The sequence below is a fragment of the Acomys minous genome, assembly GCF_964271855.1.
Source record: "Acomys minous genome assembly, chromosome: 16".
In the NCBI taxonomy this organism is placed as follows: Eukaryota; Metazoa; Chordata; class Mammalia; order Rodentia; family Muridae; genus Acomys; species Acomys minous.
In genome coordinates this window covers 21069405-21081874 of record NC_140498.1, presented here as the reverse complement: position 1 = coordinate 21081874, position 12470 = coordinate 21069405, and the positions used below count along the sequence as shown (strand labels likewise).

The following is a 12470-nucleotide window of genomic DNA, read 5'->3' as shown; positions in this document are numbered from 1 at the left end:
AACTCACAGCGATCTGCCTGCTTCTGCCTCCTGAGTGCTGGGATGAAAGGCGAGCGCCACCACACCCGGCCATTTTTTTTTAATCTCATGATTACATGCACTTATTTATTTTGTATATGCGTGTACGTGTACTTGTGCCATGGTACATGTATAGAGGTCAAAGAACAACTGGTGAGAGCAGGTTGTCTCACTCAACTGTGTGTTCCAGGGGCCAAACGCAGGACATTTCATTGGGCAGTAAGCACTTTTATTCCCTGAGCTATCTTGCCAGCCCCACAACACCCATCTTTTCTATTTTGGTCTGGGGACCAAAGTTAGGTTCTTACTGACTGAACTCCAATAAACCACTCTTAAATAGCAGAAAAACACACACTCACAAAAACCATACGAACCACCTCACACAGAGGAGGGAATGCATCCGTTCCTTCAACTGAGAACTTGACACAGCTTCAGGTATGGCTGGGTCGAAGTACTGAAACCAGCAGTGCCCAGCTCCAGCTCTGTTAACTTCTGGCAGCTTTTCCTATAGCATCACAGGCAGGACAGTCCTGAGCAGCTCCTGGGTCATGCTCTCGGTGGCCACGGTGGACATAGAATTTTCTTTCCGTGTGGCTTTAGCAAAAGACATAGGTCAGTCTTTGGGATGCCTCAACCTAGGTGCTGTGGCTAAGGATGCTTTGGGCAGCCAGGCCAGTGATGGTGGATGACCTACAGCCAGTAATCCCTGGCCTGAGGGCGAGGCAGGGGAGGTTCTGCACACAGATCTCAGGGGCATTCAAAGGAGGGGGAAGGGCACACTCCCTCTGGTCGGTTTGGTTCTGGGTTTTGGTGGTGGCGGGAGCAGTTGGTTGACTGACTGACTGATTGACTGACTTGGGCAAGTGCCTTAGTAGTTGGGTATTTATTCTGTTTGTGTTTGAGCTGGGTTTTCTCTGTGTTGCCTAGGCTTGCTTCACACTGAACCCCGGAGGTCCGGTAACCCTCCTGCCTCAGTTTCCTGAGTGCTGAGACTGTGGGTGCACACTGCCAGTTCCTGTAGTCCTTTCCAGCTACCTTGGGTTCACTTGCCCAGGTGGGACCACACTGTATCAGAACAGTTGAGCCCCTGAGCCCTGGCTGGCTCCTCTGCTGTGCACTAGCGTGAGAGCTGAGGTACCTGGCCAGTGCTCACTGCCTATGACTGTGCAAACATGGACAGATCAGGGAAGGCACCCTGGTAACCCTGAGAGCCAGGGCCCCAAAGGCCATCTCACCAGACGGTGTCCCCTGCAGGCCAAGCATCTGGCAAGCCAGTACTGGGGTGGTAGCCGCTCAGCAGCCATCCACCGAGACCCCAGCCTACCCTACCTGGAGCAGTACCGGATCGATGCCAGCCAGTTTCGGGAGCTCTTTGCCAGTCTGACGCCTTGGGCCTGTGGCTCTCACACGTCTGTGCTGGCAGGCCGCATGTTCCGCCTCCTGGACCAAAACAAGGACTCACTGATCAACTTTAAGGAGTTTGTGACTGGGATGAGTGAGTGTCTCAGCCATCTTCAAAGCACCAGCCAGTGCATTCGTCCCTCCTGTGGCCAGCAGATGGCAGCCTTGAGTCTTTGTCATTGACAGACCTCAGCAGTTTCTTCCACTATCTCTCTGCATCAGTCTGAGGCTCTGGCCCCAAAGCAGGCTAAGCTTTTCCATGGGGTCTGATGGGAGCAAGAGGCCCAGGGCTCATTTGATCTTTCCTAGAGACCTGGCTAGGGAGGAACCAAGCCTTCCCAGAGGGCAGAGTCTCCACTAGAACCCACAGGAAGGGTGTGGGGACACGGGCTGCAGTATGTCCCTGGAGCCTTCTTGCAGAGCATGTCCCCCCTCCCTGTTCTTGCTCCACAGGTGGGATGTACCATGGAGACCTCACAGAGAAGCTCAAAGCCCTCTACAAGCTGCACCTGCCCCCGGGTGAGTGCCTTCAGGATTCCTGCTGTGGCCTCTCTGGGCCCCTCAGCTGTCCAGCCTTAATATGTACCACTGAACTGCCAACTTACATTGGATGGTTGTAGTCAGGAGAGTGAACTAGGTGGAAGGGAGGCTCTGGGACCCAGTATGGTGAGGGGCTAGGGCTGAGGTCCACCCTAGTGATCTGAGCACAGGCCCAGGGTGGGAAAAGCATGAGAGAAGATTCCAGTGGAGCTCCTCAGCCCATCAAACAGGCCAGCATGACCCAGAATCCTCATCAGGGGAGGATACTTAATCATGGAGGTGTCAGTGTGACACCGGGTCCTACACACTCTGTTCTTAAAGTAACTGTTACCCAAAGATTCCTGTTTATCCCAAGATAGCTTGGGTCACTGCCAAGGCCACCTGCAGATCCTGTCACATGTCCCGAGGGGCCCCACTTCCGGCCTCTCAGTGCTGCTGGAGCTGTCGCTAGGAAGGGATGTTTCCTGTGGGCGGCTGGTGTGAGCCAAATGGAGCAGTTCACAGAGGCCGGCCAGCACATGGCCCCAGCATCCTCCACATGTGGCCAGAGTTCATCCAGGTCAGGAAGAGTGACCACAGGGACAGCCCCTAAGAAGGAGCTTTTCCTTAGCAGGAACCAGATCCAGAAAGATGGAAGTGATGACCCAGGGTGCCTTGCTTCCTCTGGTGGAAGCACCCCAGGTTCCCAGTTCTATTGTCTGGGGCCTCCCTCCCCTCCCCCTCCCCCCTCCCCCTCCCCCCACCCCAGCACTTCACACACAGTGTCTGCCTTCAGAATTGCCCCTGAGTGAGTTTTGCATTGGCAGGCTGCAGATACCATTCACCTCACACACCGCGGCCTCTCACTGTGCGCAGTGTGGTCACTAATCAGAGCCCCTCAAATGACAGCTCCCCTGGCAGAGCTGAAGTGGCTCTTGGTGCACAGTTCTCACATGAGGCTAGCATGCAGCTGGTGAGAGGCAGAAGGCCTGAGCTGCATCGGAGAACTGGGGCTGTGCCCACCACCCAAGCCAACCTAGCCTGCCTCATCCAGGTTCTTGGATGCTTGGGTCCTACCACCTGTCTGCTCCCCATCACCACCACATCCCCTCCAGACAACAGGGATGGTAAGGGTCACATGTAGATGGCCGTGGGAATCTGAAACCGTAGGTTGCTGTCAGCCACTACCAGCAAATGCAGAGCGTGAGACAGGCTGGATGTGTTGGTGTGGCACAGTTGCCAAGGTATAAAGTGAGTCGTGTGTGTGTGTGTGTGTGTGTGTGTGTGTGTGTGTGTGTGTGTGTGTGTACCTGTACGCATGTAAAATGCCCCAAAGGGCTCTGCTGAGCTGGGTCATGTGTGGCAGGATGGCTAAGCTCACCAGGCTCCTGGGTGTATGGATTATGTTCTTACCCAACATGTGCATCACATCTCCAGTCAGTCAATGGTGGGGGCTTAGCTCAACCACAGAGCAAGTGCTTAACATATGGGATAACCTGGGGTGGGGGTCAATCCCTAGCACACACACACACACACACACACACACACACACCCAAAAAAGATCCCACATTGTCAAAATCAAAATAGCAAGCCAGACACATCTGTACTCTCACACTCAGGAGGCTAAGGTAGGATTGAGCACCGCAGGCCTGCCTATGCTGCAGATGAGGTCCTGTCTCACAAGAATGTCAGGTGTTACAATTGAAAGTATTCAGCCTGGTGGGACATGAGGCGGGGTGGGGGGGTGGGGGTGGCCTTTTCTGCTTTGACTAGAAATCGAAACCTTCCCCCTGTCCTCACTTGTCCCTTCTCTTGGGACGCAGCTTTGATCCCAGAGGAAGCGGAGTCCGCTCTGGAGGCCACCCATTATTTCACGGAGGACAGCTCCTCAGAAGGTGAGTCCTGCTGAGACACCCAGCACAACCAGCCGTGGATCTGCAGCCCTCGGTCTCCATGGTGCTTACGTAGGAAGCCAGCAGCCCCACTGCGGGCTTGGGAAGCATGCCACCCTGGGGTGCTCACTTCTGGGCCAGGTTGGCCCCTGTAGACTTCTCAACCCTTGTTTCTCTTGCATCTCTGTCTCCCTGGACGTGGGCTTCTCCCTCTGCCCTCTACGCATCCTCTGCTGTCCCTTCCAGCATCTCCTCTGGCCTCAGATCTGGATCTTTTCCTGCCCTGGGAGGCACAAGGTCAGTCCCTGGAGGGCAGGGGTGACCCCTTTACCTCTAAGCTTTGTCTCCCTTTGCTCAGAAGCCTAGAAGCTTTTATGTCCCGGGGACTATTTGGAACTTTGTCCTGTGGGGATAAATCCTAAGAACAACCAAGGACCAAGCTGCTTCTGGTGGGGGCTAATGATGAGGATGCACACACCGCATGCTAGACATGGAGCAAACCCAGGGCCTCACCTCTGCACCCACATGCAGAAATTGCATGTGTATAGGAATGCAGAATGCTGTTGTCATAGTGACTGTGTGAGACAGGTTCAGGATAGAGGAACGGAGGGAGGGATAGATGCTCCCCTGGGGAAACATTTTCAAGCTTCACAGGATTTCTTTTCTTTTCTTTTTCTTTTTTTTTTATTTAAATAATTTATTCAGGGCTGGAGAGGTGGCTCAGTGTTTAAGAGCACTGCCTGCTCTTCCAAAGGACCCGGGTTCAATTCCCAGCACCCACATGGCAGCTCACAGCTGTCTGTAACTCCAAGATCTGGCACCCTCACACCAATATATATAGATTAAAGTTAAATAAAATATTTTTTAAAAAATTAAATAATTTATTCAGATTATATCTCAGTTGTTATCCCCTCACTTGTATCTTCCTATTCCCCCCTCCCTCTGTCTTTCACCTTATTCGTCTCCCCTAGGTCTGTGACAGAAGGGGACCTCCTCCCCCACCATATAGTCACAGCCTATCAGGTCTCATCCTGGTAGCCTGCTTATCCTTCCTCTGAGTGCCACCAGGCCTCCCCACTAAGGGGAAGTGGTCAAATAGGAGGCATCATAGTTCATGTCAGAGTCAGTCCCCACTCTCCACACAACTGTGGAGAATGTGCTGTCCATTGGCTAGATCTGAATAGGGGTTTACTGCATGCATTGTCCTTGGCTGGTACAGTAGTTTGAGCAGACCACTCCCCGATCATGATCTGCCAGCCTTGATGGTCTTCTTGTAGTTCACAGGATTTTTTCATGCCAGAAATAAGTATGCTGAGAGCCTGTTAGGACTGAGTTTCTGTTGCATGTAAAGCTCATTTAGAGTATCTGACATGGCAAAGGGCCCTGGGATTTGGCGATGAGTTGGTCATGTGTAATTCAAAACTGACCACAAGGGCTGGGAGTGTAGATCAGTGTCTGAGCACTTGGTTTGCCTGTGAGATGTGGGTTCTCTCATGTGGTGCTGGGAATGGATCCTGGAGCATCATGGTGCATGGCCTCAGTCCCAATAGAGGCCAAGGTAGCAGCAAAGGCTTGAGCTTGAGGCTAGCCTAATTATATGGTGAACTTTTAAAAATAATGGTCTAGCAAGAGGGTTCTGTGGGTAAAGGTGCCTGCTGTCAAACCTGGCGACCAGAATTTGATTTCCAGAATCCACCTGGTAGAAGGAGAGAACCAACTCTCACAAATCATCTTCTGGCCTTCACACACTTCATGGTATGTGCACACACACACACACACACACACACACACACACACACACACACACACTAAAGTTTAAGCCAATGTGAACGAGCTCATGCCTTTAGTCTGAGCACTAAGGAGACCAGCCTGGTCTACAAAGAGTTCCAAGCTAGCTAAGGCTAAACAGTGAGATATTGTCTCAAACAACAATAAACTAATAACGTTAACAAAAAGAATTAACTTACTGAATTAGTATGAAAAATAAGCACCTCTAATCCTAGCACTTGGGAGGCAGAGGCAGTAGGATCTCTGTGAGTTTGAGGCCAGCCTGGTCTGCAGTTTGAGTTCTAGGACAGCCAAGGCTACACAGAGAAACCCTGTCTTGAAAAAAAAAATACAACCAACCAACCAACCAAATTATGTATGTATGTATGTATGTATATATATATATATATATATATATATTAAGAATAAGGCCTGGTAGCCAGGCTGGTGTCGCATGCCTGTAATCCCAGCACTTGGGAGGCAGAGGCAGGCAGATCTCTGTGAGTTCAAGGCCAGCCTGGTCTACAAAGGGAGTCCAGGACAGCCAAGGCTATACAGAGAAACCTTGTCTTGGAAAAAAGAAATAATAAGAATAAGGCCTGGGGATGTAACTTGATGGTAGAGCTCTTGCCCAGGTTACAGATAGCTCCAGGTTCTGTCACAAGTGCTGCTGCTGCTGATGTTGTTGTTGTTGTTGTTGTTAACTGGTCAGGCATGGTGGCGCATGCCTTTAATCCCAGCACTCAAGAGGCAGAGGCAGGTGGATCCCTGTGAGTTCGAGGCCAGCCTGGTCTACAAAGTCCAGGCCAGCCAACCAGGGCTACACACAGAGAAACCCTGTCCCAAAAAACCAAAAACAAAACAGAAGTAACAAAATAAACTATAACAAAGTGGCACCAAAGAGAAAATAAAAATAGTGTGTACCAAGCTACCACTGTCCTATAACGGTGTTGAAGACTTACCTGAATCTGAACATGACCTTACAGTCAAGAATTAAGTTAGAGAGGCTGGAGCAGTGGCTCTGAGACTAAGGGTACTGGCTACTCTTCTGGACGACCTGAGTTTGATTTTCAGCAGCCACATGGCAGCTTACACCATCTGTAATTCCGGTTCCGGTGGCTCTTACGCCTTCTCCTGGTTCTATGAGCACTACGTGTGCACAGGGCATACTTATGTACATGCAGGCAAAACAGCCACACCCATAAAATAATTTTTTTCAATGTTTAAAAAAAAGAATACAAATGGCCAGGAGTAGTGCCATACCCTTTTATCATGGCACTTGGAAGGCAGAGGCAAGTAGATCTCTGTGACCTTGGGGACAGCTTGGTCTTTGTGGCAAGTTCACTGAATGAGACCTATGTAAATAAGGAAAGAAAATACAAATTAAAGAGGCCAGTGCACCTTCTACACCCAAAGCCTAGGCAAACCAGAATGACCTAAGCATGTCCTGCCTACTCCTAGGAGAGCCCTTGGGGTACCCAGGCCTGTCCTTGGGCCCCACATACCCCTGAGGCAACAGAGTTCCTTTTCCACAGTAAGAGCCTGAGCCTGGAGATACCTGTCCCTCATTGCTACCAGCACAGTCCAGAAGGATTATTCAGAGCTGGGATCTGCCTGACGTCATTCCTTGAGGTCCCCTAGCAGCACACTGCCTCAGAGAGCCATCGGCCTTCTGGAGAATTTTAAGTTTGTGTTCACCCATGCACAGTACAGTGTGCCAACTTCAGCAAATGTAGCACTTTATCAAACACTGGGCTAAGGGGCCAGGAGATGACTCCATAGGAAAGGGCGCTCGCTGCCAGCCAGCAGTCCCTAGGACACATGCTAGAAAGAAAGGACCCGTTCCCACAGTTGTCCTCTGACCTCCATGTAAGCGCTGTGGCTTATGTGCTCTCACACGATAAGTTAATTACATTAATTAATATGAAGAACAAATAAAAGATAGTAGGCTGAACACAGCATCCTATACAAAAACTCCCTCTACTGGTGTGACAATCTTAGAAAGAAGGAATCACTCCCTTGCATTTTTTTGCAACCGAATTCATCAGTGATCATGTTTGTTCCACAACGCATGCGTTGTGAGCCTTGTTTTCTTTTGAAAGTGAGGGAGTGCCCCTTTGTGTGTGGTGCCGGGGATGGAGCCCTGGGCCTGCAGCTTGCTCAGCATGAACTCCATCACTGAACTGAGTCCCCAGCAACTGGTTATTCTTAACTGCAGCCAAGTAAAGACATATCCTACTGTCCCTCGCCCACTATGTTGTAGGCCTGGGACCAGCCAAGCAGGAGGGCAGCATGGGGCCCTGGAGGGGCTGGTTCTGCAGATCCACAGGTGCAACCTTTAAGGACCTCGTGGTTTGTAGTCAAAAGAATGTTGTTTTCTTGTTTTTGCTTTTGTTTTTCTGGTGTGTGGAAGCACTACCACAGGAGCAGCAGGAAGGAAGTGGAAGCGAGGACATCCAAGAAAGAAGAGGTACAGGCTATTCTCCTGCTGGACATGCCAGGGGCTGTGGGACCCAGTGCCCCTTGCTTGTTAACAGTCCTTCCCTGGGCACTGTGGGATGGCCTTAGTGCATAGCCTGGCTCACCTTGCTGCCATGGGCCCCTCCCCCCCGTCTGCTGCCCTCCGAGTGTGCAGCCAAGGCTTCACTCTCAATAGCCGCCTCTCTACAGCCTTGGGGAAGACAGCTTTAGATTCTTCATCAACTTAGGTCCAACCTACTTCCGCTAACCCCCGGAAATTTGGGGGTGTTTTAAACACTCCCTAAGTGTCAGAGCACTTTGTAATAGTACCCAAGTAACCTCAGGTCAGAGAGCAGCGCACCCTGCCGTCGGCCTACAGCCTGCTTTCCCTCATTTGACAGATGGAAGTTAATCTCTCTTTCTCTCAACCTGCAGAGGAGAAGGGGACCAGCCCGCTGGATTACCGACACTACCTTCGAATATGGGCTAAAGAGAAAGAGGCTCAGAAGGAAACCATTAAGGACCTTCCCAAGATGAACCAGGTAGACTCAGTCAGAATCTACAGCATGTTTCTAGAGAATTCTGTCTATGCCTGGGGCTTGGATGGCTTCCTAGTATTGTACTCAAACAGTCTCCTGTGGGTAGGAATTCTCTTCCCATTCTCTCTATAGCCTTCTAGTCCTGAATGGCCAGTAGTGATGATTACAGAAAGATGAAAAGCTAGTTCTCGGACAGGATAGTGCTTCCACGGTAACTACCTGCTTGGTTTGAATCGGTACCCGGTAAGCCATAAGCACTGGGGAAGGTTAGCCAGAGACACACTGACAGCCTTGGAGAGGAGACATCCACAGCACTGCATTTCCTCCTCGGCCCAGTGCAGGCCATGATGGTCTCATAAACCCCAGCCCAACTCTCAGGTTGGACTTCACCCTCCCTGTGCCCAGAGAAGGCCCTGCCTTCCAAGCACTTCTACACCTAGGCATTAAGAATGTGCCCGTGGGAAGTAGCTTTACCCTGGACTCCCTCCAGTCTACCCCAGCTGACCACCCGCACCCTCTGGAGCCCCATGGAAACACACACGGTAACTTCTGTTGCCATTATAACAAGCCGGGCCAGGGAGATGGCCAAAGGCAGAGGTGCTTGCTGCACAAGCCAGGTGGCCTGTGATCCCTGGACCCCATGGTTCCTCCTTTCCAAAGTCCAGATGTGCGGGTTCGTTCACGCCTTTAATCCCAGCACTCAGAAGGTAGAGGCAGCCAGATCTCCGTGAGTTCGAGGCCAGCCTGGTCTACAAAGCGGGTCCAGGACAGCCAAGGCTACACAGAGAAACCCTGTCTCGAAAAACCAAAAAAAAACCCAACCAAACAAACAACCAGCTGGGAAGAAAGGCTTTGAAGGGACTGTGTGACAGTGGCCCTCCCTTCCCACAGCTCAGTTTCCTAGCCTGGGAATGATGAGGCACCAGAATGCCAACACCAGTGACAGTGGCCTGTGCCTTCCGTTGGCTATAGGAGAGTGTACCCACCCGTCTATAACCACCTCTGCCCTCTTTCTGGCTTTCTCCTTAAGGAGCAATTCATTGAGCTGTGTAAGACACTCTACAACATGTTCAGCGAAGACCCCATGGAACAGGACTTGTACCATGCCATCGCCACCGTGGCCAGCCTTCTCCTCCGCATTGGTGAGGTGGGGAAGAAGTTTTCAGCCCGGACAACCAAGAAGCCCAGGGATGGTGCCCACAGCGGGAACCACAACAGTGCCACAGAAGAGGATGAGCCATCCATACCCAAACCCCATCAGGACCCAACACAGGAATGTCAGCCACCAGCTACAGGGGATCCCCAGGCCAAAGCCAGTGGTGACACTCATCTTGGGAAAGCATCGCCGGACAGTCACGTGATAGCAGAGGGAGGCAGTGGCGAGGGGCAGGGCTCTCCTTCCCTGCTTTTGTCTGATGATGAAACCAAAGACGACATGTCTATGTCTTCCTACTCAGTAGTCAGCACAGGCTCCCTGCAGTGTGAGGACCTCACAGATGACACTGTGCTGGTAGGAGGAGAAGCGTGTAGCCCCACCGCCACCTCACGGATCGGGGGCACTGTGGACACGGATTGGTGCATTTCCTTTGAGCAGATCCTGGCCTCCGTCCTAACAGAGTCTGTGCTGGTGAACTTCTTTGAGAAGAGGGTAGACATCGGACTCAAGATCAAGGACCAAAAGAAAGTGGAGAGGCAGTTCAGCACTTCTAGCGACCATGAGCCTCCTGGGGCCTTAGGCTGAGCTGCCAAATGGAAGCTGGTCTCTGTCTCCTTCCCTTTATCCTTTCTGTTTTCTCCTTAGGGACACACCTGTACTGGAAGCAGGGGGTCACAGAAGCAAAGGTCAGGTCAACGCAGACCCAGTTGCCTTACAGGGATTCCCTAGGCCAGGGCGCCCGCTTCCTCCCTGCGGCTGGGCACCTGGAGAACCTGCCTCGAGCCTGCCGTTCCCATAGCATTAGAGGCTTTCAGCTCTGACCCTGCCTCCTCCTTGCCCCTGCACCCCGTGCTGTGCACACACTACACCACTTGCTCCGTCTGTGGAAAGGCCTTACAGCCCTGTGGCCTGGCCACCAGTTGTCGCTTGGGCTCCAAAGGATGCAACCTTCTAGGCACTCTCTGAAGTTCTTCTGTCTGAGCCTGGGTCTTAGGACTGAGGAGCTCAGGGGAATGTCTGTTGCACGGGTAGGAGTCTTGCACTACACTCCTAACTTACGAGGTCTCCGTCCCTCTGCGTCATTAACTTTAAAAGCACATCCCTCAGGTCCCCCTCTATTCCCTTACCCTCATTTTAGTTGGCTAAAAAAAAAAATCACACTGTGCTCAATGCCTTAATAAATCTCTAAGAAAAAGAAAAGGCACACTGTGTACAGTGCCTTCATGTGGCCCTGAACCACTGCCTCAGTCTGTCTTCTCCCCAAATCAGGTGTGTGGCCCAGAAAGCACTGTGGGAGTTCAGGATGCTGGGCTGCCCAGAGTAGGTGGGGGAATTGCAAGACCTTCCATGGTACGTGGTGACTGTGGTCACAGGTCTTAGGCTCGGTGTCCAAGGGTGTGTGCAGTATAATAGATGTGTCCTCAGGCCTGGGCCATACCAGCTTGTCGGTGCTTGGGTTCAAGCGGACACACACAGCAAGAGGGCGACTTCTGGGTTATGCTGGGGTGCCCTGGATTATGAGGTACCCTGGCTGTGTAGGAGGAGAAAAATAAGATCAATCCAAAGTGTCCATTTACCCAAGAGCTGCTCTTGCTTCTACTAACAAATGGACCTTGGGACTTTAAAAAAAAAAAAGTGATAGTGCCAGGTGTGATGGCACATCTGTAATTCTGCCCTAGAGAATGAGGCAGGACAATTGCCTTGTTTGAGGGCACCCTAGGCTACATATTGACATCCTGTCTCAGAAAGTCAAAATAAATGAGAGGGCATTGGGTACTATTTACAATAATACTATAAAGTTTGCTTATTCCCAACACCCATGTAAAATCTGGGCATGGCCGTGCGCACCTGTACCCCAGTGCTGGTGGTCAGAGACAGGCAGCCTAGCCCAGCAGCCAACTTCAGAGTCAGTGAGAGACTCTGTCTCAAGGGAATAATGCAAAGTGATGAAGCAGGATACCCAACATGCTTGTCTGGCCTCTACCCACACCACTACCCACATAGGAAATAAAAATGTGTATTTTGTTTAAAGTACAAATTGGTGATTCTAGTAAACTTGCTGAGTTAGCATCTCCTCAGCACAATTCTGGATCATTTCTCCCACTTCAGGAAGACCACTTTAGGTTCACTCACAGTACAGTCCTGTTCTCACTCGCAGCCCCAGGCAACTGCTAGTCTACTGATGAAATTTATGGTTTTAAATATATCGGTTAAGCAGAGTGATGGTATGACACGCCTTTAATCCCAGCACTCAGATACAGAGTAGGCAGATCTCTTTGAGTTTGGCCTGGTTTACAGAAGAAGTTCCAAGATGGTCGGGCCTATACAGAGAAACCCTGTCTCCAAAAACAATCAAAAAATTAAGAAGCAGATATGGGAGTGTGCTTTAAGCTCAGGTCTCAGGGGAGAGGCAGAGGACTCCCTTGTGACCTAACCATTCAGCCATCTCTCCAGCCCCTAGAATGACTTTTTTTGTTTGTTTGTTTGTTTTGTTTTTCGAGACAGGGTCTCTCTGTGTAGCCTTGGCTGTCCTGGACTCACTTTGTAGACCAGGCTGTCCTCGAACTCACAGTTATCCACCTGCCTCTGCCTCCCAAGTGCTGGGATTAAAGGCGTGAGCCACCACGCCTGGCCTATTTATGTTTTTTTTTTTCAAGACAGGGTTTCTCTGTATAGCCTCGGTTGTCCTAAGAACTCACTCCTAAAGATCTGCCTGTC

The 12470-nt window shown here is 51.1% G+C and overlaps 1 protein-coding gene across 3 annotated transcripts in view; it reads left to right on the top strand.

The window, feature by feature from the left end:
- TBC1D9B (TBC1 domain family member 9B) overlaps positions 1-10988 on the top strand; it is a 40643-nt gene extending 29655 nt beyond the window's left edge. The window contains exons 16-22 of one of the 3 annotated variants that reach the window (XM_084763277.1): positions 1273-1513; positions 1873-1938; positions 3762-3833; positions 4077-4127; positions 8011-8067; positions 8493-8599; positions 9627-10988. In XM_084763277.1, the coding sequence (XP_084619403.1) occupies positions 1273-1513; positions 1873-1938; positions 3762-3833; positions 4077-4127; positions 8011-8067; positions 8493-8599; positions 9627-10337 (1305 nt within the window). In that variant the 3' untranslated portion in view covers positions 10338-10988. The remainder of the gene's footprint in view (positions 1-1272; positions 1514-1872; positions 1939-3761; positions 3834-4076; positions 4128-8010; positions 8068-8492; positions 8600-9626) is intronic. The other 2 variants (XM_084763278.1, XM_084763279.1) reach the window with 2 other exon arrangements.
- The last annotated feature ends 1482 nt before the right edge of the window (positions 10989-12470 follow it).